Source organism: Apis mellifera, linkage group LG5, assembly GCF_003254395.2.
Source record: "Apis mellifera strain DH4 linkage group LG5, Amel_HAv3.1, whole genome shotgun sequence".
In the NCBI taxonomy this organism is placed as follows: domain Eukaryota; kingdom Metazoa; phylum Arthropoda; class Insecta; order Hymenoptera; family Apidae; genus Apis; species Apis mellifera.
Window position 1 is genome coordinate 8,524,383 of NC_037642.1, and position 27,312 is coordinate 8,551,694.

Here is a 27,312-nt window from a genome sequence, read left to right on the forward strand (position 1 = left end):
TATAATTTGAAATCATATCACAGTAATTGAATATTTCATAATTCAAATATTTTATAATATTGCATAATTGTTAATATATTAAACAATAAAAAATGTTTAACTTAGAATCAAACTATAATAATGCTATATAAATCTATGTTTTACATGTTTTTATGTTGTACATTCTATACATTATTTGAATTTTTTATTAAAATTTTTAATTTTAACTCATTTATAATAAACTAATTTAAAATAGTTCGATTCTTCATAAATACAAAAGAAATAAATATTTTATAGATATATTATTGATTTTTGATTTTAAATTATTGATGATTGATTTTAAATGATCTTTAGAAATTATATAAAATTATATAGATATAATAAATAAAATAAACATATTAATTTGTATATTTTTTCTTATCTAATATTCGTATAAAATTTGTTCAAAATGTAATTTTATTTTCAACTTATATTTCGATTATTTCCCAATAATTCTGCTAATAACCATGATGATGCTTCTTTATGGTGTTGTTTTATATGGTTCCGCAAATATCTTTTTTGTCCAAATTTCATACCACATTTGCAATCAAAAGGTTTTCCATTATGTATTGCACGATGTCGTACAACTTCTCCTTTAACAGAAAATGTTTTACCGCAAATTTCACAGGCAAAAGCTTTAATACCTGTATGTGTAGTTTCATGATGAGTTAACCTTTGTCTGCTTCTAAAATATTTTTCACAATATGTACATTTATGAGGTTTATAATCTGTATGTACGCGATTATGAATGTAAACAGAATTCAGAGTTCGAAACATTTTTGGACAATGTTCACAAGCGTATGGACGTTCACCGGTGTGAATCCTCCGATGATCGTCCTTTGTTCCTTTGTTTGCAAACGCACGACCACAAATATCGCAAGCATATTTTTTTAATCCTTCATGTACATCTCTTATATGTCTGGCAAGATCTTGTTCGATACGATAAGACTTTCCACATATATCGCATTTGCAAGGTCGTTTATCAGAATGAACACGAATATGGCGTAGAAACCCCCGTTTTGTAAATATAATCTTTTTACACGTGTCACATTTATAAGAAATTCGATCATTAATTATTTGCTTTGCTTTATTTACAAGTTCTGTCTCATCTGGATTTTGAATTCGATTGACATCAGAATGTCTGTTAATATGCTTTTTTAATTCAGATTTTTTTGTGAAATTTTTTTCGCATAAATTACAAGTATAACACAAAGATTTTTCAACATCTACAGTAGAAATTTGTTCATTATCTCTATTTTCTTTTTTTGTGTCATTTGTACATTCTAAAATTTCATTTTCTATATTTTTTAATTTATTATAATTATTACTATGCATTGATATGTGATATTCAAAATCTTTTTCTTGACCATGATACACTAGCTTACAATACTGACAATAATGCATTTGAGCTTCATGCTCGCCATTCATATGATCTATAAGGTACTTCATATTTACGAAGACAATATCACATTGAGCACATTGAATGTATTCTATCTCCTCTGCGTTTATATTTTCGCTTTCGATCGTTGATATTTGCATAACAGCATCAGATTCAGCCTTCCACCTGCAAAATAAACATTCTGATATCATGTTATCGAATGCGAAATTTTATGTGTTAAGTTCTTGCTGTAATTCTTCAAGTAATACTCTTGATTGAATCTTGCATTGATTATTATGAATTCATTTATTCGATTAATGTAGTTTTTACTATGAAATTATTTGTCACAGATAAGCAAGAATAGGATTTCTATTTGATATAAATGAAAATATAGTTATATTTGTTTTTTTTTTTAAAATTTTGATTATATAAAAAACATATAAATAACAAACATTTTTTAAATAAAATTATTTGTGAACGTGCAGAGATGCCTTTTGTATATTTAAACAATTTTTTTAAATGACTTTTTATAAGTTTTGCATATATTTTTTTCTTGTATGAACTTTTTTGTGCTCGTTTTTAAAGACTAAACTAAATTAAATTTCCATTTTAATACATTATTATTTCTTGATTGATATATTTTAGTTTTCTATATTGTTTTTAGTAAACTTTGAATGGGATTGTCTATTAAATGCAACTTTGTCATTATTTTTGTTTGATTGTGTCATTACATTATATGCATAAATATATATTTTTTTACATTTCTGAAAAAAATTAAAAAATTTTTTTACTTTCATCCTGCATATCTTTATTTTATTCAAATCTTTTACATTTAATATGCTATTTTTTAAATCTGTTTATAACAATTATTAATATCGCTATCTTCATTGTAATTAAACTTTTTACAATTTATTAAATATTTACTATTATGAGCAATTTACAATACAAAAAAATATTTCTGAGATAGCCTGGAAAACTAATAAATGTACAGATTTGAATGTTTACTGCCTACTATAAATTCGAAGAAATATCTATGCAGAGCAAAATGATAAAATAGCATATTAGCATGCTTGTAAAGTTTCAATATGTCTACTTTTAATATGATTATTCAAATAACGTTTTTGTCGAAAAGCAAGTCCACACTCTATACAAATGAAGGGTTTTGTTTCAGAGTGAATTAGTTTATGTCTAACAAGTTCTGATTTTACTCGAAATCTTTTCGAACACACGTCACAACCATAATTTTTTTCTCCTGTATGAGTAGTTACATGAGCCAACATTTCCTGCCTTCTACGAAATTTCTTATTACAATAAGTACATGGATGTGGAAATTCATCTGTGTGCAATTTACTATGAATGTATAAAGAAGCTTTTGATTTAAATGTTTTTCCGCATGAATCACATATGTAAGGTCTTTCTCCAGTATGTGTTCGTCGGTGATCTTCTCTCGTAGCTTTCGATGCAAAAGATTTGCCACATATATCGCAAGTAAAATTTTTTAATTTTGCATGTACATCCTTTAAATGCCTAGAAAGACCACCAGAATCTCTAAATTGTTTTCCACACACATGACAAGTAAACGGTCTTTCATCTGTATGTATTCTCATGTGTCTGAGAAAGGAGTCTTTTAATTTAAAACATTTTCCACATTCAATACATTGATAAGATTCTTGAACATTAATAGTAGTTTTGTTCTTCAAATGTTCACAAGAATCCTTTAACTCTTTTGTATTATTAGAACAAATTTTACATTTTCCTTTTAATTTTTTATTTTTATTTTTTATATTTAAAGAATCTGTTGGTTTATATGTTTCATTATGTAATTTTAATTTTTCTAAATTATTTGAACTATATATTTGAGAAAGTTCTTCTTTTACAATAATATCATTGTTGTCTTGTAGTTGATCAGACATTATACTAGGATGATCAAGTGTTGAATTCATGACAGTAATCCATACCGAATCGCAATCTCCATTGTCTGTAGGCTTTCTTTCTTGCAACTGGAACTTTTTTCTGTATGGCTTCCAAAATACATTCTGCATATCTAGGAACACTCTAAATGGTGTTCGCATATTACTGGACCTGCAAAACAGTCAATACTTGACTTCGAATTTGCAGCTATATGATGTATGAGATTGTTCTTGTTTAATCCAATTATCAATGGTATTTGAGAAAATTAAGATTATTTTTCTTGATAATCCTTAATTTCATAGTCATGTATCATTTTCTCAGCATATTTGTATAAATAGAACATTTATAAAATTGCTTGTAATTGTCTTTGTATATAATTATATATAAATATTTTGATTGAAAGAAATCACAGTAATCCAAGTTTCATATTTCAAATTGAAAATAATCAATATATAAAATATTTTTTAACAATATTTGTTTCATGTGTTAAAAATTTGTTTATTCATTACATAATATTTATTAAAATTGTTATTATAAAAATATTATTTATTAAATTTAATATTATTTATATTAGGCATATTTTCTGCACGTTCATTATACATGCTGCATAAACTCCAATATATTAATTTAAGTTACATTTAGTTTTTTCTTTTTTTAAATAAAAAAATCATTACCTGTCTGAATCAGTAACAGCTAAATCTCTTGAAACTTCATCTTTCACAATTTCTTGTTGCTGATGCTATAATTAAAAGAGATTATCATTTAAGACACATATATAAAAATTTATGTTATTTTTATACTTACAACCGATTCTGTTATATTAGATATAGATGTATCTTGTGAAGAAGTTTCCAATCCTTCTGCTCCCTATAAAATAAATATTTTTTAAATCACATTTAGAATAGCTAAAAAATAATGTATAATTATTTTTATATATACCTGTTTTTCTTGTAAAACATCTTGCATCTCTAATAATTTTCTTTCTGCACTCAAACATCCTTCTAATAATTCATGCCATGCTAATAATGTAGCAGCACAGTGATAACACAATTGTAATGGAAGTGTATCATTTTCAGTTATCTGTGAAAGATATTTTATATAAATTTAATATATAAGTAATCTATATGTGAATAAAAATTATATGTAAAATAAAAAATAAATGCATACACATATTGGTAAATATTTATGTATTTTATTACATAGATCATGTTGTAAACCTTCTCCTTCAAATATTGGGATTAAATGGTCATTGGTATTAGCACATATTCTGCATAAATTAGACCAGGAAAATTGTTCATTACATTGAGTTACTGTTGATTCTTCATTTGAAACTTCTATTACATTTTGTTGTTCAGTTTGAACATCAGTTACTACAAAGAATCCTTCTTCCTCACTTTCTAATTCTGTACGTGTATTTTCATTAACCATGTTTTTTACAGTTTGAATTAAAATTGAATGTTCTTCACATGGTTCTAATATTACAGGATTTTCAGATTCCATTATATCTATGATATTAAATGCAAAAACAGATTAGATTAATGTTAAAAATATAATTATACTATGTTTTAAAATTCTATGAAGATATGTACTTACAAAAAAATTAATTATTATAAAAATATAAAGAGTGTTCTTCACACTTTGCATGCACGATTAAGGTAACCGAAATTTTAAATTAAGTTTCGTTTCTCTTAAAATTTCATTTTTCTTCATCCATATATAGGATATATCAAATCATTCAATACATTATTCCGATTCATTATTTTCTCATTTTGAATCGCTTAAAAAAGTAAAATATTCATCAAATTTTTTTAATTAATACCACTGTCATAAATCTTTAAGAAGTTTTAACTTTTTACATGACATTTTCGCGCCGATTTATTGCACTATAGAAAAAAAATAAATAAAAGAATATTGTTGTATACATATAAAATATATAATTTATTTTTAAATTGTTTTACTAAATAAAATATTTATTTTAATTATAATATCTTCTTAAATTTCATATAATTCTTTCCGACATGATAATACCATAGACAAGATACTGAATAGATTTAACATTCAATTTTTTATTCTATGTCTCAAAGTAGATCATATATTTTAGTGTCATCTTTAATGTTATTGATTGCAAAATAAATTTGTAATGTTCGTAATAGTTAGAATTAAAATTAAATTTCAATATATTATAAATATATAAAATTATAAATAAGAAATAAAATAAATATTTTGTTGTATAATATCTTATATATGAAATATTCTATTTTATAAATATATTTATGTAAATTATGAAACAGATTGGTTCTATATTATGTATATTTTTTTTACAATTACAAAAAGTTACTTTTAGTAAGCGATGATTACAAATAAATTTTTATTTTGCAATTATTTCAAGAAAATATTAGAAAAAGTTACAAAAAAAAAAAACATTTTATGCATATTATTTATAATTTATTTTTTATTTTATTAGATTTTTACTTATTTTATTTAGAATCAATTTTCATCTTGAATTAATACACTATTAATTTATAAATTTATTTCGTGATGAAAATTAATATATTATAAACTATGTCTCCAAAAATAAAATACTTTTTTATTAAATCATATATTTATTACATAATATTTGCAACATATTCAAAAATTTCAAAATCATTTATATATGATTATAAATTAAATAATGAAATATAATGATACATAGTATCAGTTTGATATTCCACATATCTCTACGATCACGTGATCACATGGCAAAAGTAATAATAAAAACTGAACAAAAAGAATAAATAATGGAAGAAAATCAGAAATAAGATAAATATATAGAAATCAATGCTATCAAAATACTGCAAATAAAACTAATATAAATAAAATCAATAAAACAAGAATATAAATAAAGTAAGAATTGATCATCATCATTATTTCTTAAATATCAAGATAAAATAAGAATTAAAGATCAGCGTCATCTTTTAAATATTTTTTGAAAAAATAACTTTTGCAGAGATAGCGCTGATGAAAGTTCTTACTCTATTCTCAGTTTTTTTATTTTATATATATACATATTCTTTTTTTTTTATTTACAACATTTTAGAAATAGTGCTGATTTCAATATTTTGTAGTGATATTATAAAATCAAAAAATTCCCTATTTTTATAATTCCTTAATAAACAATAATTCCCTATATAATTAAATTGATAATTCCCTAGTTTAGTTACAATTTCTTAGGTATAATGTAATAGTTAGGTTGGTATTAAATTTAAGACAAAGCTATCAAAGAGAGCAAAGGGAATTTTTCAATAGTGTTATATCGTGTGTATTATGTGTATCATGTTTTAATACACAAAGAAGAAAATATTCTTTTTAAAAGTTAAAAAAATTTAATCTAGAAACTGTTGAATAATTTAATTTTTCAGTTTTAACGATTCCATTATTTATATACTTTTTACTTGTATACTTGTATACATTTTATATGAAGATTGGAGGTATGCAAATTATTAAATTTCGAAGTATGACACAAAAATTAGAGGTTATGTTTTGTTTACGATTTGTTTATAAAATTAAAATTATAAAAAATTTATATTATGATATATTATGATATATAACTTCTTATTGAATTTATTTATTTTAATTTTTATTATTATAAAATATTTATTATTTGCAAATAATAATAATTGCTAAAAATAAAAAATTTAGTAAGTTTAGTTAAGCATTTTTTTTTTATCAAATAATTATAATATGTAATTTTAGTTTTTCATATATTCTTTTTTTTTTATTTTTTTATTCATTTTATATTAATTTTTATTATTTTTAATGAATTACAAACATATTACTTGGACATATTATGTCTCTAATTAAAATATTATCTTTTTTATTACAGTTTTTTTACTTCATCAATTTAAGAATTTTTAAAATATATTCCTTTAAGATATTAAAAAATTACTATTAAAAAATGGCACATTATAAAGGAGCAGCTAGTGAAGCTGGCAGAGCAATGCAATTAATGAAAAAAAGAGAAATAGCTCAGCAAGAGATAGAATTAAGAAAAAAGAAAATTGAAGACGACTTAAAAATTCATAATATAGAAAACAAATTTGCAACACATTATAATGCTGTTGAACAACAATTAAAAACATCTACTATTGGTTTAGTTACTTTGAATGAAATGAAAGCGAAACAAGAGAATATAGTAAAAGAACGAGAAAGAAAATTGGCACAAAAAGAACGAGAAAAGGAACAAGAAAAAGAAAGAGCACTTGCTGCAAAACAAGCTGAGAAAAATAAACAAAAAAAGCAAATACAAGCCTTATCATTTAATTTATATGAAGATGAAATTGAATTTTTAGAAGGAGAAACAGAAAAATCTGAAATATTGAAAGATAATGATATTGGCCCAATAATAAAGAAAATAAAAAAAAATCCAGATGTAGATACAAGTTTCTTACCTGATAGAGAAAGAGAAGAGGAAGAAAATAGATTAAGAGAAGAATTAAGACAAGAATGGGCTAGAAAACAAAATGCATTAAAAGAGGAAGAGATTGAAATAACTTTTAGTTATTGGGATGGTTCTGGCCATAGAAGAAGTGTTATTATGAAAAAAGGTAAAGGTTTAATTATTATTGTAATTATGATATTTTTTTTCATTTATTACAAGAATAGTTTTATGCTAATTGTTATTAGTTTGCATTGTTGTTAGGTAATTCTATTTATCAGCTTCTTCAGAGATGTCTAGAAGTTTTAAGAAGAGAATTCAGTGAACTTAAAACGATTATGGCTGATCAGTTAATGTATGTTAAAGAAGATCTTATTTTGCCACATCATTATACATTTTATGACTTTATTGTAACAAAGGTAAATTTAACATACTAAAAATTTTATTTTATAAATTTACATAATATTATTAACATATTATATATGTTAACTTTAGGCAAGAGGAAAAAGTGGACCACTTTTTACGTTTGATGTCCATGATGACATTCGTGTTATGCATGATGCCTCTGTTGAAACAGAAGAATCTCATGCTGGAAAAGTATTGCTTAGGTATCTTATATTTTTCATCAATCAATCAAACTATATATAATTTTTATATATAAATTTTATATATTAATTATATTTTATTTCAGATCTTGGTATGAAAGAAATAAACATATATTTCCTGCTAGTAGATGGGAACCTTTTGATCCAACAAAAAGTTATGATAAATATACAGTATCAGATAAAAATAGAAAAAAAGACAAAATTTAATGAAAAATAGATTGTATAGGAAATAATTGTACAAAATCTATTAATACATATTGTGTTCAGTAAAGGAAATTTAAATTTTAGAACAAATTTCAATTTTGTTAAATACTATATATATTCAAAAAATATTAATGTATATTAATAATATTAATATATTAAATAATTATATAATTGAAATTTATAATTTTCAATTACTTAATTATAAGTAAAGATCGATATAATTTAAATTTCGTACTGAACATTACATTATATAATCTTATATATTTCAAGTAATGCATAAAAATTTCATAAAAATACTTTATAAAATAAATATTTCATATTTATAATGAATAATATTTTATTTAGTACTTTGATAAGATAACTTTATAATAATATAAAGTTAATATTAATAGAAAAAGAAAAATTATTTCACTGTATTTAATTCATTTTCAACGTCTTTTACAATTGATAATGAATCCATGATTTGAACTTCCATATCTTGATCTATCAAATTATTATCAATATTTTGTAAATTTTTTGTTGATATAGTATTATGTATTGAAATTACATTATTTATATTAAATATATTGTCATTTTTTTTTAAAAATTCTTCTTGTTTATCAGATGAATTTTGCTGAAAATTTATTATTTATTAAAATAATATTAATTAAAGAACTTTAATATACTTTACTATTAATTTACTTTTTTATTTGTTTTTAATAACATTTCTGTTATTTCCATATCCTTGCATGTATTTATGATATATGGATTAATATAGAAATCTTTCATTGTATTATTTATTTTTTCAATATAATAAGTTGAATTAATGAATTTCCATTCATCCTTTAGATAAAAATAAAGTTTGAAAAAATTAATAATAATTAGTAATTTAATTTTATAAAATTCAATGTATTAATGTAACTTACTTCGTTATCAAGATTTAAAAGACTTATTTTATCTTCATTTTCACATAATTGCTGTTCAGAATTACTTGTCTCAGATGATTTGTTAGTGTTATGAAAATCTATTTTTGTAATTTTTTAGAATTCAATTTTTGTTAATTTTTAATTATATAAATAAATATAATAGATATACATATATAATAAATACTATCTAAAATTTGGCAATAATGTTTTTGTTTATTCGAAAATATATTAAAAATTATTATTATTGAATTTTTTTGTACATTATTTTTATTATCATACCTGTATTTAGTGTAGCATATTTTGGACATAAGTAAAAAAATTGTCGTGTATTTTCTGCTAATTTACCAGTTTCACATGGATTTGATGCTAAAATTTTTTCTAGCCGTTTTCGATTCTCACATTGATAAGTTAAAGTTTCTTCAATTGCTTCCTATATCATGATTAAAATGATTTTATTTATAAAAATAAAAATAATTATTTTCTCATTTTATACAAAAACTTTACTTTTATTTTATTGTTCATTATATCTATAAGATTATCAAGATTTTCCACTTCTAAAATTTCTTTTTGTATACTCTCATCTTCTGTATCATTTAAAATATTAATATCATGTTTCCATTCATTTTCAAGTAATTCCTCATTATATTGAAATTCTAATTAATTAATAAATAATTTGATTTATTAAATTTAAGAAAATACTTATATTGGATATTATCAGATAAGAATAATAAAAATGCTAAGAAATTTATCCAAATTAAATCCAGCAAAACAAATTTTATATTGAATATTTAAAGAATTATTTCAAATTAAATAGTTTATATAATTATATAAATATGCATATTATAATAAATAAGTTGAATATATTTTTTTTTTTTAAAATTTTTAGAAAAATATAATAATGATGATATAATTTAATTGTAAAAATTATCTTAATATATCAGTATTTATTTTTTTTATTTGATATCATCAAATAAAATTATTTGAAATGAATTATTTAAAATAAAAGTACCTTTTTTTGCTTTCCATGAAATTTTCATTTTTTCTATTTGATCTTCCACAATTGAAAAATCATAAAAATCCTTTGTAATTGAATTCAAAGATGATTCCGATGCAGAATGATTGGTTTGTAGAGATTCTATTGACGGTGATCGAGTCAAATTTATAAATGATATTTTATTACATTTTTCAACAGTTTTCAATGCAAATTGATCTTCATTAATGTTATTTTCAGGAGTACGTGTAGAATTTTTTAATTTTGCTTTATTTTCAGTTGAAATAAATGAATGATTTTGTTGTTCAATATTATTAACCAAAGACAATGATTGATTATCATCGAATTTACTACGCGATTGTGATTGTGTTTTGAATTTTTTTTCATCGCTGTTATCTTCCGTGTACAATTTTTTTTCTGACATCCATACTCCTTCTTCTTCCTTTGAAGATATTGAAATTCGATTTATTCAATCAATGATCGCTTATTTCCCAAAAGTTAGTTATTAAATAGAATTTGTTACTTCACCTCTTTTTTGATTTTAATAACAAGTTGAGATTTTATCGCAGTTTTCATAGACTGTTCTTGCAATTTTGAATTGCTCGTTGTTTTGTATGCATTGGCCATATTATTATTAAATATATCAGGATGCTATATAAATAAACATATAATTTCTTAACTTGGCATATTAGGAAATGACGAATTTAATATTATAAAAATCACTGATGAATAAAAAATCAATTTAAAGATCGTAGTATAATAATTATAATTTTTTCAAGATTAACGTTTTTTTCTATCTTTTTGAAAAAATGAAAAATTAATAGAAAATTGAATATGATTATGTTCTCTAAATTTTTTTAAATTTAATTGTAAGTTTAACTTAATTCAATGCATGCATGTGTTCTTGAACTAGAAAAATCTGGAACAAGATTGAAACGGATTAAAATAACATATCACAATAAGTGCAAACAATTTAAATTTGATCACTTGAAGTTACTATGATTTGAAATTTAGCGAAAGTGTTTTGTTTTGATAATTTATTAATATTATCATATTTTAAGAATATATGATAATTTCATATTTAAATTTAAATTTTGTTAATTTTTATTTATTTATTTATTTTTGTAATATTCGGTTAAAAATAAAACTATCTTCGTTTATCAAATTTAATGTAATTTTTCGTGAATTATTTTGCAAACATATATTTGTTAGAATATATATTTGACAAATTCTTATTTTAAAATCGTAAATTAACAAATTAGAATATTATCTCGATTCCTATATCGCGTTATTTGAAATTAAATATAATAAAAAATGGAATTCATGTAATAATTTTTTATATAACAACTCTTAATGACAAATCTTATCAAACATTCCATAGATTTAAAATGTTCACGATATTATTAAATTCTATTTATTATTATATTTGTTTTAAATACTATTACTATTTATTATCAATTTATGAATATAAAATTTTTTGATATTTATTTTTTCAAGTTTATTATTTTATATTATAATAATGGTCTATGAGACATTGTATACTGACTTTGAAATCGCAACTAATCAGATTATAACCAGATACAACTTGATATGTAAATAAACATATTAATTTACTTGTGGGATATCATACATTTAATTGGGAAATTTTTTAATATTTTTCATAGTCATAGATTAATCAAAAAAGGAAGAAGGGGAAGATATATTACATATATACATATATTCCTTGTGAAAATTTTTGTAAAATAATTTTAAAAGATTATAAATAATAAAAATAAATCATTTTTATCATTTTAGAATTAACAATAATAATTTTTATTGTATAACATTAATATTGTTATGAAATAAAACATTATATCTTATAAATTAATATATAATTATAAAGTTGTAGGTTTAATGCAAGTGGGATCCATATATGTAATTTCTTCTGGAAAATGATCCATAATAATAAACCTTTTTTCATTGGGTTCACTTAAATTATCCAAAAATCCAAACCAGTAAATTACAAGTCCTGGCCCAAATCTATTCCAGTAACTCAAAAATTGTTCTTTAATATATTTTTGATGTATTTCTGTATTTCCAAATCTTGCTTTAGATTCTATCCAGTTAATTACAAAACCATTTATTGCAATTGGTACCTCAAGTTTAAAATCTGGAGTTTTATCATATCCTCTTGATCTCAAGTGTTCCTCATTACGAAATGCGAGATTTCGTTCTGTTAAGTAGTTTTGTAATTTTAATTCATATTCCTGACCTACAGAACTATAGATTTAATATATAAAAATAATGTATAAAACAAATATGATTATTTTATACAAATGTATAAAATAAGTATGATTATTTTAATATATAATAATAACACAATACATACGTTCCAACAGCATCTGATATAGGTCCATACAAATTATCATATAATATACACTGTAAAACATTATCTAACTGTTATACAGCATTATCTTATATTCTATTTCTTAAGATATTAATAAATTTTAAATTACCAAATAGACTTCATATGCAAGATCTTTATCCTGTATAAGAGTAGTATCCTTAAATAATTTGCTAACTTCGTTCCTAGAGACTAAAAATATATTTTTTTTATAATTGTTTAAAAAGAGTTATAAGAATTTTATTATATAGTATTATATAGTATTTAAATTACCATTAAATTCATCTTTTCCACAATGTTTTTCAAGAACATTTCTAGCTAACAATGCAGGAGGTGCACCAATATCTTTCGCCATTTTCAATAAAATTCCAACAGGTTCTCCATTTTGTACAGCTTCCATATAACTATTATTTAAATTATTTAATTATATAGCTATATCTTATATTAATAAACTGATACTTTTATTTTGATACTTACGTATCATAATAATTTTTATTATTACCAAATAATTTGCTATGATTGACTTTCATCTTATGTTGTACTTCTAAAGATAATATACTATACAATGTATATACTGGAATGCTAAATAAAATAAAAATAAATATTTTACCATAGCAAATCTAAATTGAATTGTTTTTAATAAAACAATCTTACTCATTATACTTTTCTTTTAAAACATCTCTACAATCTTTTGATAAACCTCGAAATTTTCGAATTGTTGTTACTATATCATTATATAATTCAAGTTTCATTTTCGATTTTTATTTTTTAAATTCAAAATAAATTTCTTGAAATTGTTTTAACTTTTATTCATTATTATTATGTAATATTTATATTTACATCAATACTCAACATAAATTGATATTATTTTGTGTATACTTGATATTATACACACATCTTTTAGATCATTCATTTGAAGTTTGCCTTTTCAATTTTTGAGGGAAATTTAAATATATTATTTAAGTCAATATTAATTTAGTATTTTAATTAATTATTTTTTTTTTTGCTTAAAATAAATTATAAAAATATTTGTAATTAATATTTACATTTATTTTTAAAAACATAAATTATGATTTAATATTACTACAATTTATCTCAGAATAATAAGTAAATTGAAAACAAATACATTAAAAGGTTGCTTTAGTAGCTACTTTCACTTTATATAAGAAAGATTGTAGGTTAGTAAGTTTAAAGAATTATAAAGTTTAATAATTATTTTCTGATCTTTATTTTTTTTAAATCTGAAATTTATATAGAATATCAAATTGAATTATTTTGTTAAAAAAAATAGAATTTATCATAGAAAAATTCAAAAAGAAAAAGCAAAACGCATTGAAAAAATCTAAATATTTTTATTATTATAGTTTATTCAAAATTAATGTGAAATCATATATAAAGTATATATCAGTTTATTTATATTCAATTTTTAATTATTAATTTTTTATTTTAATTTTATGAAAATTATGAATAAAAATAAAAAATCAACAAAGAAATGTAATGTACAACAAAGAAATAGTGCAACAAACAATATACAAGAAGGTAATTAATATAATTTTTCTAAATATAATAATTGATTAATAATTTTTAATAATATAAATTTTGTGTTATAGTTTCACTTAAAAAAAATATGAAAGATGATTTGGGAAATGATTCTTCTCATTCGTATGAGTCACATGTTTCTGGTCATAGTACACCAATTCGAAAGAAGGAATATGTTATTGATATAGAAGATTCTCCTGAATTAAATTATCGTTGTAGTCCAATTTCAATGCCTTGTACTCAAGATGGAGGCAATGAAATTGCTTGGGATTGGCAAACTCCTGTTAATAAAAATTCCTATGATAAATCTAAATCATCAAATAAACTTATTGAAACTCCAAAAAGAACCAAACAGTTGCAAAAGAAACGAAATTCTAATTCTCCATTATTGCAAAAGCCACTTAAAAGGAAACAAGTGAAAATGGAAAATATAGAAAATATTGGAAAATTGACAGCTGAATTAAAAGCTTTAAGTGAAAAGATGCAAAGCATACAAAAAAATTATGATAGTGATATTATTGAGAAAGAGAATGATACAAAATGTGAAATTAATAGTAAATTGATGATAGAATTGGATAGTGATAATAGTGATGAAATAATGGTTATTAATAATGATAAATCAAAAATGAATTCTATTGTTATTAATAGTAATAATAAGAATTTCACTAATTATGAAGATTTATTTGATGATTCAATTGATGATTCAATGGTAAAATGTAGTCAAGAAATTGAAGAAAAATTGAATTTGTGTAAAAATAAAAGAAATGATATAATGGAATTATCTATAGTAAGTGAGATAAAAGAATTATCTTCTATGTCCGAAAAATCTTATTATTTAACTACATCTAGTACTTCTACTGAATATTCTAAAAATTCTTCAACTAATACAAGTGGTCATTTAAAAACATATTCGAATAAGTCGAATAAAACAAATTCTAGCTCAAATATTTCAATGTCAAATTTAAAATTTAACAACAATAATAATATAAATATATCACATGAAAATCAAACATTGAAAAAAAAACATATGTCAGATTTTCCAGATGATTCTTTTGATGATTGTTTGGCAACCTGTATAGAAGATGATAAATTAGAATCTAAATTGTCAGAATATGATTTTAGCCCATCAAATTCAAGTCATAATACAAGTCTTTCCAAAAGAATACCCAAACTTGTTATTTCTAATGCAATAACTAATAAAAAAATATCAAATAATTTTCTTTCAACACCAGGTGTAAAAGAAAATATCAATAATAAAAGTAAGCTTATTACAGATGATTTAGTAGAAGAAGTTGAAACTATAACAGATATGGAAACATTACGAAATTCTTTCCCTAGTAAAAATTCCTTAGAAAACAGGAAATTCTTTAGAACAAAGAGTTTATCAGATCAATGTTTTTATCAATGTAAATATGCTAATGCAAATAACAAAACAACAAATGTATTAAAATCAAATGCAGTTACTCAATCAGTAAGTACTAAATTTTCCATTGTAAAAAATCAGAATTCGTATAAAAATAATAATTTTTTACAAATTAATGGCATGGAAAATACACATAGATTTAACAAATTAGACAAAAAAGAAACTGATAATCATATTGTTAAATACAATTCTACTAATAATTTACTTAGCATGAAAGAAATAAAAGAATCTCAATCTGTACGATGTACACCAGAAGAAATAGAAAGAAAACGATTGGAAGCAAAGATGAAACTTGAAGCAAAACGTAAATTACAGCAAAAAAATATAAAATCAAGTGATAATTCGTTAGAAAGAAGATCTCCAGGGAAAAAATATGTAAAAAGGTGATAGACTGGTATTATTTAAATATATAAATCAATGAAATCATCTTTTACACAATGTGTTGTTTTATTTAGAATTATCATGTTTATTCTTTATATTTCTGTGATTCTAATTGTATAAAAATATATAATTATTTGGTAAAACAATCACCTTTTTTTTTTGATATAATTTAAAAATCTAATTTTACCTAAATTTTGTATTTATTGTATTAATAATTTAAAAAAATATTCTTAAAACAATTAGTATTATCTTTCAATCATATAATTGATGAATTATAATTAATATAATAAAGTATTATATTTATTTTTTTATATTTATTTGTTTATAATACGTATTATAATATGTATTAATTTTATACTTAGAAAATTTCAAAATAAATATTGGATAAACTTGTTTAATTTATTTCTTGTATAAATATATATTAAATCCATTTACAATATTATTTTATTTAGTCAATTATATATTAAAAATGAATATATTTCGCAATCTACATTTTAAAAAATATATAATATTTAGAAAATTGTACATTTAAATTACATTCTATATATTTAAAAACTTTTTATGTGAAAATTATTATTAGTTATTATATATATTTAAATAAATTATTATTTTCAAGAAATAAAAATAAAATAGAAAAGATCTTATCACATAAATTAAATAAGTATTATTTAAAATAGAATAAAAATACTTAGAAAACAATAGTATTAACACAATTATTAAAAAAATTACTAAAAAAGCACTAAAGTAATTCGTAATAATAAACAATAGTAAATGAAAGTCTTTCGTTAAATAAATTTATATAATAATATATATATATATATAAATATATATATATATAAATATAAATATTCTATAAAATATTTAGAAAAATCTTTCATGTTTCCAAATCCGCGCATGTTTAGTAAACGAGCGCCATTACTCGACATATTCAATCGATACATCACGTGACGTCAGTTTCGAGCTCATAGTGATATTTTTATTTCATGAAAAAAATATATGAACGATAGCAAGTTTTTTTTTAAAAATACGCACAAATTCGCATGCATTGAAAATTTAGAAAGATATTTGAACATGATATTTGGATTTATTCTTAATGATCATGTCATTGCAGCATGTCATTAACCATCCCCACCATAGACCTGCCTAACGAATCAAGATAGATATCTACCTGGCAAATCTTTTTCTGATTGGTTGAACGATTCGATCGAGAAACGACAGTAAGCCAGTCGACCAGCGACAAGCATGGGGAGAGCACGTGTCATTTATATTGTTGCGCACAACTCGGCAAGCTTATACGTCGACTCGCACGATTATACCACCACCCCTACCGACTTTTTCACCAGTGAAATGAACGTAGTCGGTAACGCCACTAGCGTTGTAACAACCACCGAGAAAAAGACATCAGTTTCTTCTTTTGTAGAGGTGGTTGATAGTTCGAAAATTGTAGTACCATCGCGTACACCGAATACAGTGCCCGCGAATGCTAAGTACATCAGCGTACGCCGTCGGCCTGTTACGATGCTACTCGCGGTGATCGCGCTCCTCTGTGCCGGTAGCAGTGCCGAGGTGTTCACTAACACGTTCCTCGTGAAGATGAGGCAGCCCGCGGAAAGACACATCGCTGATCGCGTGGCTGCTAGAAATGGATTCGTTAATCTTGGACCGGTAAATTTATCTTTTATTAATAGAAATTAATTTTTCCTTTTTGATGAAATAGATTATTGTAATATAATATTATGAGGTGAAAGAACTTTATTGACTTTTAAAATAATCTACATCATATTGAACATGAAATATTTCTTTTTAAAGTATTCATTAGCGAATATTATTTGATGCGATTAAAATAAAGAGAACGATAGAAAATAAAATTATATCCATAAGATTTTAGATTGTATTATAATATTAATATATATATATATATATATATAGTTCTCGATAATTCTAACACGTATCATTAAATTTAACAATATATCATAAGACTTGCTTACCTAAGATGAAATAGAGTGTGGCTTAGGGTGCGGATGGAATGAATACGCTAGGATCAGAATGAAATCTTTCTTGAACGATCGATACGAACTTTGCTAAGAAAAGATACTTTGAATAAAACGCAACTGTTTATATATTATTTTTCGGACTTAAGGAAAAAATTCAAGATATAATAATAAACATAAAATTCTTTGATATCTATTTAAAGTACATAGAATTTATACTCTTTACAAATGTAACGAATGAAATATATATTTTTAAATAATATTCTTCGTTTAAATATCCAACATATCACGCGTATGGATTGATAAATCTTTGAATATTATAATACGTATAATTGTTGGAAAATTTTTGTTGGTCATATATTTTTTTGATTCACTTCACTATTGATTTATATCAACGATCAACTTACTATCGCTTCGTCTCATGATCGATCGATATTCACCGTAGCTATGCAGAATTTAGGCATTGATTTTGTCACGAATACCCGCATTATCGCGAAAAAACGCGTTCGAAACAATTGATCGACGTCATAAATATGTAGGATACGTATTAATGATAAGATAAACTTCATTATCTCGTATATACGAGGGTAGAGATTTATCCAAAATTGCGCCATTCATTTCTTTTCTTATGGTATCTCAGAAATATTATTGATATAATTTATATATTATATAAGGGACACGTATTGCCATAGATTAGTTTATTTTTATTATATTTACTAAAATATTGGTTATTTCATTTCACGCGTCTCGACTTCTAATTTGCTTTAATCGAAATGAAAATATCAATCACTGATCAGACAGTGCAACAGTGAAAGCGGCGCGGCATGGTCGGACGCCTACGTGTCAAATATTGCGTAGGATTTGTCTAATATACTCAGCTTTTTCTCTATTTTCTTATCGATGTATCGTGAAAAATATCCTTTTACAAGGAAACTGATAGATATTCTCGATCAAAAGACATTTTCAAAATTAATTTATACGAATAATAACGAATAAATGTTTACAAATTCCAAATTGCGCTTGCGAATAACAATATTCCCTTATTGCACGAGTTTTTATTATTTTATTATACGTTTTTGCGATCTCGAGATATTAGAATACTTTTTCTGGAAAACCAATTTTACGATTGTTTATTTCGTTTCGTTCAAATATATATATATACTGTTGATTCGTGTAATCTCGTTAAACGAATTTCTGAAAATTTTTCTCTTTATCGAGTTGAGAATAATTTAAATAAAAAGAAAAAAAATATTAAAACAAATCGATATTAAAAACGTATCCGCGAAGCTACGACTACTGTGGGAAAAGTTTGCCTGACAAAGGTTTGGCCTCGACTACGATTACCGGAATGAAGTTGAGGAACAATAAAGATATCTTTGTAAGGGCCGAGACGAGGAGAACGTTGAGCGTTTGTTTCTGGCATTTTACGACGATGCAAACTGTTTCTTGCAGTTTCATTAAAATGAAAGCTACCGTGAACAGCTGGTAATTGGCGAAGAAACATTTGAAATTTTCGTACCTCTTGAAAGCACAAATTGGAGCAACTATCCGTTTCGTCCAACGAATTGCGTTAGTCGCAATTGCTCGATGTGACGTCTACGATTTATTATACCCTTTATTAGGTTCACTGGTCGAAACTTATCTCTTTCTTTGTCTCGAAAAATTCTATTTCTTGGCACCAATTATCTATTTTACCGATAATTATGCGCTCCGATTTGCATTTTGCAATATTACTTTCATATTATTCATATACATTCATCTCGCCTCCCGTAGAGAATAATTCTCTTTCATTTTCGTCCAGCAAACGATCGAAGAAACGAGAAAACGCCTTTTGCGTTATTTTACGTCTCCTCAATAATCGAGAAGCTTAAACTTTTACGTCGCGATTATTTTTAGCTCGAAACTTTTCTCCTTTCGTCCAGCGGGGAGAAACCTCCTTTGCCTAAAGGAGATTTACTTGGAAATTTCTTTAGCTTGAAATATCCATTATTCAAATTGAGAGAAATATATTCTCTCAATTTTATGGATACTGTTTAACTCGTATGAAATAGACGTGTACGAAATGGCCGTTTAAGCGAAAGGTCAATGGATATGCGCACGGTAAATAATATCTCGACAAGAAACTCGAATATCTTATCCCGATATACGACAGATTTGCAATTGTAAGTTCGTCGGATACACTTTGTTATCATTCGTTACCGCGTCATTTGTTTAATTTCTGCACCATTTGGGTTACGACCGATGTGTATCGTCGAGTAAATTTTACATATTTCGTCTCATGCATGTGTAATCCATTATCAGATTTATTTATATGATCTTCCTCTACCTACGCAATATAGGGATTCTACTCTAACGACAACGATAACGGCCAGACATTCCGTATAAGTTCGTTAAATATATTATTATTTCATCGTAGATAAACCAGAGAGAACTTTTTTTATTATAATGCATCTCTTACCGTTCTTTTACTGTCACTTAATAAGATATCTCTTTATTTTCCAACATATATGGAAAATAAATACTCGAGGTTGGCACGTTTCATCTTTTAAATAAAGCTTTTAAGAAAGCTCGTACGAGTTTTAAGTTATAAAGCATCACAGTTTTATTCAAACCGGATTAAAAACATTTTCAACGCTTCGATCGAAGATGGTGGAGGAAGATTCAGTTTCGAAAGAAGATCGAGTATGATAAAAGGAAAGAAGAAAGACACAAAAGGATCGAAAAGATAGTTTGTCATCCGGTAAAACAATCCGATGGGAGTGATTTTTGATTGTTTTTAAAATCAGCCGAGTGGAAAGTTTATTGTGGAGCTCGTGGGGGTTGTAAAGTCAATTGGCTGGAAGGGTGAAGAGATTGGGAAACGATGCGTCGTTTAGAGAGTCATGCAGGAGGATGTTATTTATCGGTTTTCACGGAATCGATCTCTTCTCGAACGCCATATTTACACCGATTTGTGACGTTGTTTTATCTGATGGTTGGGTTTCTCACCCGTCTCACACGATTAATCGCCCCGTGACGTACTCGTTGGATTATCACGGTGATCGATCGCCACCACCGACGACCGATTAGAACTGTCATCGTCGATAACGCCGGATTTCCATTACGACGACGAGGGAAATAAAAAGGGCATCGCGTCTTTCGGATCACGTATATATATATATATATATTTATGGCTAAATATGGACGCGTCTTTTTCAAAACGAATGTTCTCGCGAAGGAGGAGAAAAAAAAAAAAAATCGAGAAGATTCGAAAGTGATTTGTCCGCGAATAATAATAAAAAGATTAGCCACGAGAAGCCGCGTGGAATAATCATGTTAAATAGGTCGATCGATTGGAATGTTGCGGTAATGCCGGTAACCTTTCGATTCGCCGTTGTATAAGTTGAGCGAGGGGTGAAAACCCTTGCTCTTTTTCTTTGTTTTCCTTCCTCCTCGTTCTTCCCCGTATGAAGGATGGAGGAAAATATGGAGAGAAAGAAAAAGAAAAAGTTTTATGTTTTAATGGCGTTTACGCGGGCCATAAACTCCGCGAATTTTCTTTACGTAAGCGTAAGTTTTCAAGCTGAAGGAAATTTTATTGGGCGGAATTAATTAATGTCGACTTATTAATAGGACACGGTTAACGCGAATTGGATAATTGTTGAATTCATCTCTGTCTCTTTTATTAATCGGTCACCTTTTAAATATTAATATTAATATCAATCGTTTTTATTAGTCAATTAAATAATAGTTCTCGTCTGATTGAAATGATAAAATAAATACAAAAATTCGAGTTTTAAATTGACTTATAATATAAGGCAACTGTAAAAGTTAACGATGATTATCCGCATGCAGGGTTATAGCAAGCCAATCTATTTTAATCTTCTAAATTGCGTATTTAGTTTATTTTTAGTCATTGTAAAAATCTTTAGTCTCTTTCTCCTCCCCCCCTTTAATCTTTCAGTAAAATTTTTTACTATACATAATAACAATAATGTACATACCGTGTACTACGTCTTTCAGTTGAGTAATAGCCGTTTTTAGAAGTTGTTAATTAAATTACTTTACTATTCTTGATTATTTTCGTGGATATAATATAAAGGAATAAAGTTGCGTGGAAAGTAATGAGCACCCTAGCATTCGATCATACGTGGGGATACACCGGTGTTGTAGAGACTAAACTTTAACGAGCAGACGAAACTCGTGGACAAGTTAATTTACCCAAGTAACGAGTTAAAACACGTCAAGTTTTCAGTATGAAAACTGATTTTAAATAATTTATTCGATTAATTTTAAGGATTAATTAATTAGTTTACACGAAATATTTATATTTCTTACACTTTTATCTCTTTATGGATTGAAAAATTATCATGAACGTGTATATATATACATATCTGTTGCAAACGTTTCTTCGTGTTTCAATTCAAAGGATGTAAGGTCAATCGGAAAATTGAAGATGAATAATATCGAAAATGCAACCAAGCTATCGTTATATTAATAATCTGGCACATGTTTTGTACGCATTATAATGTCACACAGGCCTTTTATCAACGCTTACTTGACCATGCATTCACTCGACATGCAGATTTCACCCTCTCTTCCATTCTCTGCGACTCGTCACAAGTGCAAGTGTAAAATGAATTGTGCAGAAAATGGAGGATCGATCGTGCAACAATAAACATCTCGATGCACAAATTTTCATATATTCTCGCTTACCTTTATTTTTTTTTAAATTACACGACCCAATTATATCCGGATTACGTATTCTCTGTATCCATATTTTTCTCGAACAAACATTTTTTAATTATCCTTAAATTCAACGTGGACACACAACAATACGTTGAATATACTTGATGAATTTTCTTTCCAATTTATTTATTTTTTCCCCCACGGCTTTAAAGATACGCGGATGATTTATGTATCGCGTAATACATCAGAGAAATTGATTTTTCACTTCTATAATAATCCATAATTGGATTAAGTCGGGGAAAGTTTGCACGGATTTTCCTATCTAAAGCCGTTTCCAACTGTTTCAATCGATGTATTTTCTGATAGATCTTAGAATGAAAGATTAAATGGCCGCAACTTTCACATTTTTCTTCTCCCGCTTCCGATCTTCTCAACGCAAACACACGTGTACAATATCGTATGCATATCGAAATAGACCTATCTATACAGGGATAAAGAACGATAAACCTGCAAATTCCTGTTTATCCGTTGGACAACGCATGTACCTTGTAATGCCGCGATTCGATGTTATGTACTCGGTGAACGGCTACTAATTGGATTTACGCGACACGTGTAGATCGAAACTGCATCACGAGGTGAATAGCTTAAAGCCGGAAGACGAAACTTTATATTTTTTTCTCCTCGTTTAAGCGAAGTATTTTCTCCTTCAAGTCATATTCTCGCATCTCATAAAATATCTCGATGAATTATAAACGACAGATTGTAAACGATACGAGATTTAATTTCGACTCGCTAAGCAATATTTAAGCGCGTTAATATAATATCATAACGATCTGCAAATATTTCTTGTAACTGTGTTTAAGAGCTTATCGCTTTGATATTTGCACGATCGTTCTCCACGCAAATTAAATGGAAATGGTTAATCAATCGGATTGTATACGTTGAAGATAAATTTCATCGAGGATTATTAATCGTACGGTTCTCGTTCCGTTTCACGGGAAACGAGATACGATTAAATAACGTAGGCCTCGATGAAAATCTCCCATACAATATTTGTTTCGTCGTTAGCAACGTATCGTGTTATCAATATATGATCTCGTGATAGAACGAACTTCATTTCGAAGTTCAAAGATATTGCGTTAGCATCCTGCGTTACTCGATACGCGTCAAACAAACGTGTCGTATCCAATCGATCTTTGAGAAAGAGAGGGGAAAACGAGGAATTAATCTTCGTCGGGGAAAGTGAAAAATTCTCAAAGGAATGATTCAAAGAAAAAAAAAAAAAAAAAAGGGTGAAATAAATCTTTTCTTTTCGAGAGGATTTTATCGAAACGTAAAATTTTAAAACGTTTTAAAGCTTTTCATCGTAAGTATCGTAAAATTTTCTATCAACAATACCCAAGTTTTATGGGATTGAAGAGGGGGAGGGGGGCAGTAGCAATCAGAGTGGCGAAATGAGAAAATTCTTTCTCAGCCACGTTCACGATTATTTCTCTTCGGTATTGGAATTCGTGGTAAACAATTCATCATCAGAAAACGGGACAGATTTGTCCCGATTCGTCCTAAATGATACTCCATGCGATGTTTTTTTTTTTTTTTATTATTTATCGTTCATCTTTCGACGACGCGATATTAAATATCGATCGCCTTTGATCTCCTCGGGAAGAAATTTAATAAATTTCGCCTCTGCGAGTAACTTTGTAACGAGATACACAAAGTTGGAACATGTTGACCAATCCTGTTTCCTCGTATATTCCATCTGCATATCATCGACATCTAAAGACAACGTCGATGAGTGCTTCAAGTTTTTACAAGAATCAATTACCAAAGATTGGTTCGTCTATTCTTGTTTAATTATAGTAATCGTGGAAAATTAATATACCGAGAATGGACGATCAGAAAAGCTATCGAATCGTATCAATCGACTTTTTTCAATCATTCTTCTTGTTTAATTATTTAAACAACCAATTAATATCCTATATTAAATCTATGCTTCGTTAATATATATATTATGAAAAATTACAAAGTTTCAATTTTCTTAAAAATACAATACAGTAAATATTTAATCTCGCGAATAAAATTTGTAAATAAAGAATTTCACGATATATTGAAATTCTCTTTTATCAGAAATTTCATTGGCTAGAAATTGAAACGGGTAGAAAGTGTGGTCTATGGCGTAACCATGGAGGGGAGAGCATCGATGCGATGCTCGACCTTGCGCGATCGTTTTCCAGAAAATTGCATCAATCCTCGGGTTACGGCCATAAGTCTGTGGATAGATGAATAGGAGCTGGAATATAGGAGCTGCGTGCATGCGATAGGAACGAAATAAGGAACTCTCGCAGCACGGAGATTCCAATATCATCAATAATGAGATTTCTTGAGCCCGCGGTCACGTGTGCATCCCCACATCGATAATCCTCCACGTGTTACCTTCTTTTCGCTTTTTTTTTCTTCTTTTTTCCTTCCTCCGGAGGAAAGTTTCGACGAGATGCTCTCCTTTATATCGAACTATCGAGAAACAATCGAGAAGTTTTATTTCCTGTGGAGATTAAAATTTCGAGTTGCGACTGTATAATACATATTTTTCTCTCGCATTCAAATCCGTGTTCCTCCACCATTATCTTATAACGCGATGTTTCCACAATTGTGGTATTTTTTTTAGCGTCGTGACAAAACTGGTATGGACGGTATGGATTTGAATGCAAATAGGCGCGTCGCAGACTTTAAGTCTCAAGGATGGAATTGCCAGAATGCGATGAACGTGTGTTGTTTCTCGATTTCCGAGGGTGGAATGCATCCTCGTCGAGTCGTTCATCAAGGAATTTGCACGAGACTCTTTCTTCGAAAAAGAAGAAAAAATATTCGAAATGATATAAAATTTACTCTCGATATCGATACACAAAGATCGATCATTTACGTGCACGTGTCATTTACTAGAAATGAAGGTGATCGACGATCCTTCTATTTTCCCAACCCTTTCCTCTCCCCTGATAAATTAACAGGGGATGGGGATAAATAACTTATTAATCCGATAACATTCTGTGAGATGGAGATGGAGACTTTATCTATCCGTAATTGGTTCGATTGGATCCTCGAAATGGTCGGCTCGCCGGCCGATCGTTAACTCGTTTCCGTATAATTCGATCAAACAACGTTATTTACCTATGTGCTCCAATATCCTAAGTGAATCGAACTCTTGAAAGGATTCTCCTGTTACCACACGTATCCGGTTGGATATCTCTGAAGTATTTCGTATACGCGAGAGGGAAAAAAGAAAAGAAAAAAAGGAAATTGAATTTATCTTCGACGCTTGGATACTTTTTTTGTTTCCTTGTCCAATCCAAAAGGATCGATTAGATAGACAAGTAGACTCGGTTGTTCAAACTCTTCTTGAATTTGACTTTTTCTTCTTCTCAACGAGAATTATTTTCTCGTTGCGAACGATAATTTCTGTTGCGTAAGGAAATAAGAATTTTATTCTATTATCTTCTATAAAGTATTTTATCAAACTGACGTACGAATGACGTGAATATAAATTGCTTTTTTCCCCCCTGTCTGTTTAGATATTGGGCAGTCAGACGGAATATCACTTCGTGCACAAAGCTCTGCCGCACGCACGGAGCAAGAGATCCGTGCCCCACATGAGAAGATTGAAGGTGGATCCTTTGGTAAGTAAATTCATTCCTCATCAGAGAAACGAATATTATAACCTTCTTTCCATATTTTCCAACCAAAAAATCATTGTTTTACATTTTACCGTCGAATTTATTATTTAAACGAGAGGGGATGAAATTTCGAAACTCTCGAACCACTCCCTTTCGAACAATTCGATAATTGTCGATACTTTAATGAAAAATTTTCTATCCATCTTTTATCGCAAGGAGAATGTTTCACCAGCGACGAACATTTTCCTATCTCTGCGTGGACAATAAATTTCAAAAGTGTAATAAATTAGATATAAAACTACAGAAGGAAAGCGGAAGAAGAAAGAAATTATCTCGCTCGTGGGCGGACGATATAAATGTAAATGAACGCGCAATTTCCAAACGAAGAATATAATAATTGGATAAATATCTCGGCGTAAAATTGCCGCGTTTCTGGGAAATTCGTCATCGATACTCGATCAACACTCTACGTTTATGCACCGTAATAATTATTCTCGTATAATTTTCTTCGTGGATAATTCGGCCCCTGTATCATTTCCCCTCACTCCTCATCATTCGAAGAATCGCGAGAAGCTTTAAACAAATATCCATTATTTTTCCATTGTTTGTATCGCCCACGCGATATCGAATGAAACGAAGCAAGATATTCAATTTCTTCAATCGATTTCTTCAATAATGCTCTTCAATAATTCTTTTCGTTTCCGTGAAATATTCGACGTCTTTGTTATTGTTGCTCAACTTTTCTTCAATCTATAATGCATATTTGTTAATCGATTTCGATATATTTATAATATAAAAGGATAGGTTATTCGCGGAGGGAGATAGAATGTCTG

At 26.7% G+C, this 27,312-nt stretch overlaps 6 protein-coding genes across 10 annotated transcripts in view; 3 read left to right on the plus strand and 3 right to left on the minus strand.

Moving 5' to 3' along the window:
• Positions 1–374: 374 nt before the first annotated feature.
• Positions 375–5,333, minus strand: LOC100576216 (zinc finger protein 1 homolog). Of its 2 annotated transcripts, none has more exons than XM_016912408.2 (6): positions 4,901–5,333; positions 4,475–4,812; positions 4,247–4,387; positions 4,112–4,174; positions 3,982–4,046; positions 375–1,582 (listed from the first exon to the last, which is right to left on the minus strand). In XM_016912408.2, exons 2-6 carry the CDS (start codon positions 4,805–4,807, stop codon positions 442–444), a joined length of 1,743 nt encoding a protein of 580 aa, XP_016767897.1. In that variant the 5' UTR covers positions 4,808–4,812; positions 4,901–5,333; the 3' UTR covers positions 375–441. The 2 variants fall into 2 exon arrangements, with proteins under 2 accessions (XP_016767897.1, XP_016767898.1); XM_016912409.2 differs by lacking the exon at positions 375–1,582 and adding an exon at positions 2,191–3,478.
• Positions 5,334–7,169: 1,836 nt separating this feature from the next.
• LOC551692 (protein FAM50 homolog) lies at positions 7,170–8,574 on the plus strand. The gene is made up of 4 exons (XM_006564792.3): positions 7,170–7,890; positions 7,986–8,140; positions 8,217–8,329; positions 8,413–8,574. The coding sequence occupies exons 1-4, from the start codon at positions 7,242–7,244 to the stop codon at positions 8,531–8,533; spliced, it is 1,038 nt and encodes a 345-aa protein (XP_006564855.1). The 5' UTR covers positions 7,170–7,241; the 3' UTR covers positions 8,534–8,574.
• Positions 8,575–9,877: 1,303 nt separating this feature from the next.
• LOC113218791 lies at positions 9,878–11,207 on the minus strand. Its single transcript, XM_026440912.1, has 3 exons — positions 10,955–11,207; positions 10,445–10,868; positions 9,878–10,088 (listed from the first exon to the last, which is right to left on the minus strand). The coding sequence occupies exons 1-3, from the start codon at positions 11,051–11,053 to the stop codon at positions 9,910–9,912; spliced, it is 702 nt and encodes a 233-aa protein (XP_026296697.1). The 5' UTR covers positions 11,054–11,207; the 3' UTR covers positions 9,878–9,909.
• Positions 11,208–12,289: 1,082 nt separating this feature from the next.
• Positions 12,290–13,668, minus strand: LOC724306 (uncharacterized protein C15orf41 homolog). Of its 3 annotated transcripts, none has more exons than XM_026441065.1 (6): positions 13,650–13,668; positions 13,287–13,391; positions 13,083–13,213; positions 12,922–13,001; positions 12,795–12,844; positions 12,290–12,685 (listed from the first exon to the last, which is right to left on the minus strand). In XM_026441065.1, exons 2-6 carry the CDS (start codon positions 13,337–13,339, stop codon positions 12,301–12,303), a joined length of 699 nt encoding a protein of 232 aa, XP_026296850.1. In that variant the 5' UTR covers positions 13,340–13,391; positions 13,650–13,668; the 3' UTR covers positions 12,290–12,300. The 3 variants fall into 3 exon arrangements, with proteins under 3 accessions (XP_026296850.1, XP_006564861.1, XP_001120110.3); XM_006564798.3 differs by lacking the exon at positions 13,650–13,668 and adding an exon at positions 13,464–13,625; XM_001120110.5 differs by lacking the exon at positions 13,650–13,668 and adding an exon at positions 13,473–13,606.
• Positions 13,669–14,200: 532 nt separating this feature from the next.
• Positions 14,201–16,204, plus strand: LOC724349 (homeobox protein 2). Of its 2 annotated transcripts, XM_026441063.1 has the most exons (3): positions 14,201–14,348; positions 14,420–15,819; positions 15,981–16,204. In XM_026441063.1, the coding sequence occupies exons 1-3, from the start codon at positions 14,264–14,266 to the stop codon at positions 16,065–16,067; spliced, it is 1,572 nt and encodes a 523-aa protein (XP_026296848.1). In that variant the 5' UTR covers positions 14,201–14,263; the 3' UTR covers positions 16,068–16,204. The 2 variants fall into 2 exon arrangements, with proteins under 2 accessions (XP_026296848.1, XP_026296847.1); XM_026441062.1 differs by having other exon boundaries at positions 14,420–16,204.
• A 1,120-nt stretch (positions 16,205–17,324) lies between these two features.
• LOC408835 (neuroendocrine convertase 2) overlaps positions 17,325–27,312 on the plus strand; it is a 31,672-nt gene continuing 21,684 nt past the window's right edge. The window contains exons 1-2 of the mRNA XM_392366.7: positions 17,325–17,817; positions 26,378–26,482. Coding sequence (XP_392366.2) covers positions 17,395–17,817; positions 26,378–26,482 — 528 coding nt within the window. The 5' untranslated portion in view covers positions 17,325–17,394. The remainder of the gene's footprint in view (positions 17,818–26,377; positions 26,483–27,312) is intronic.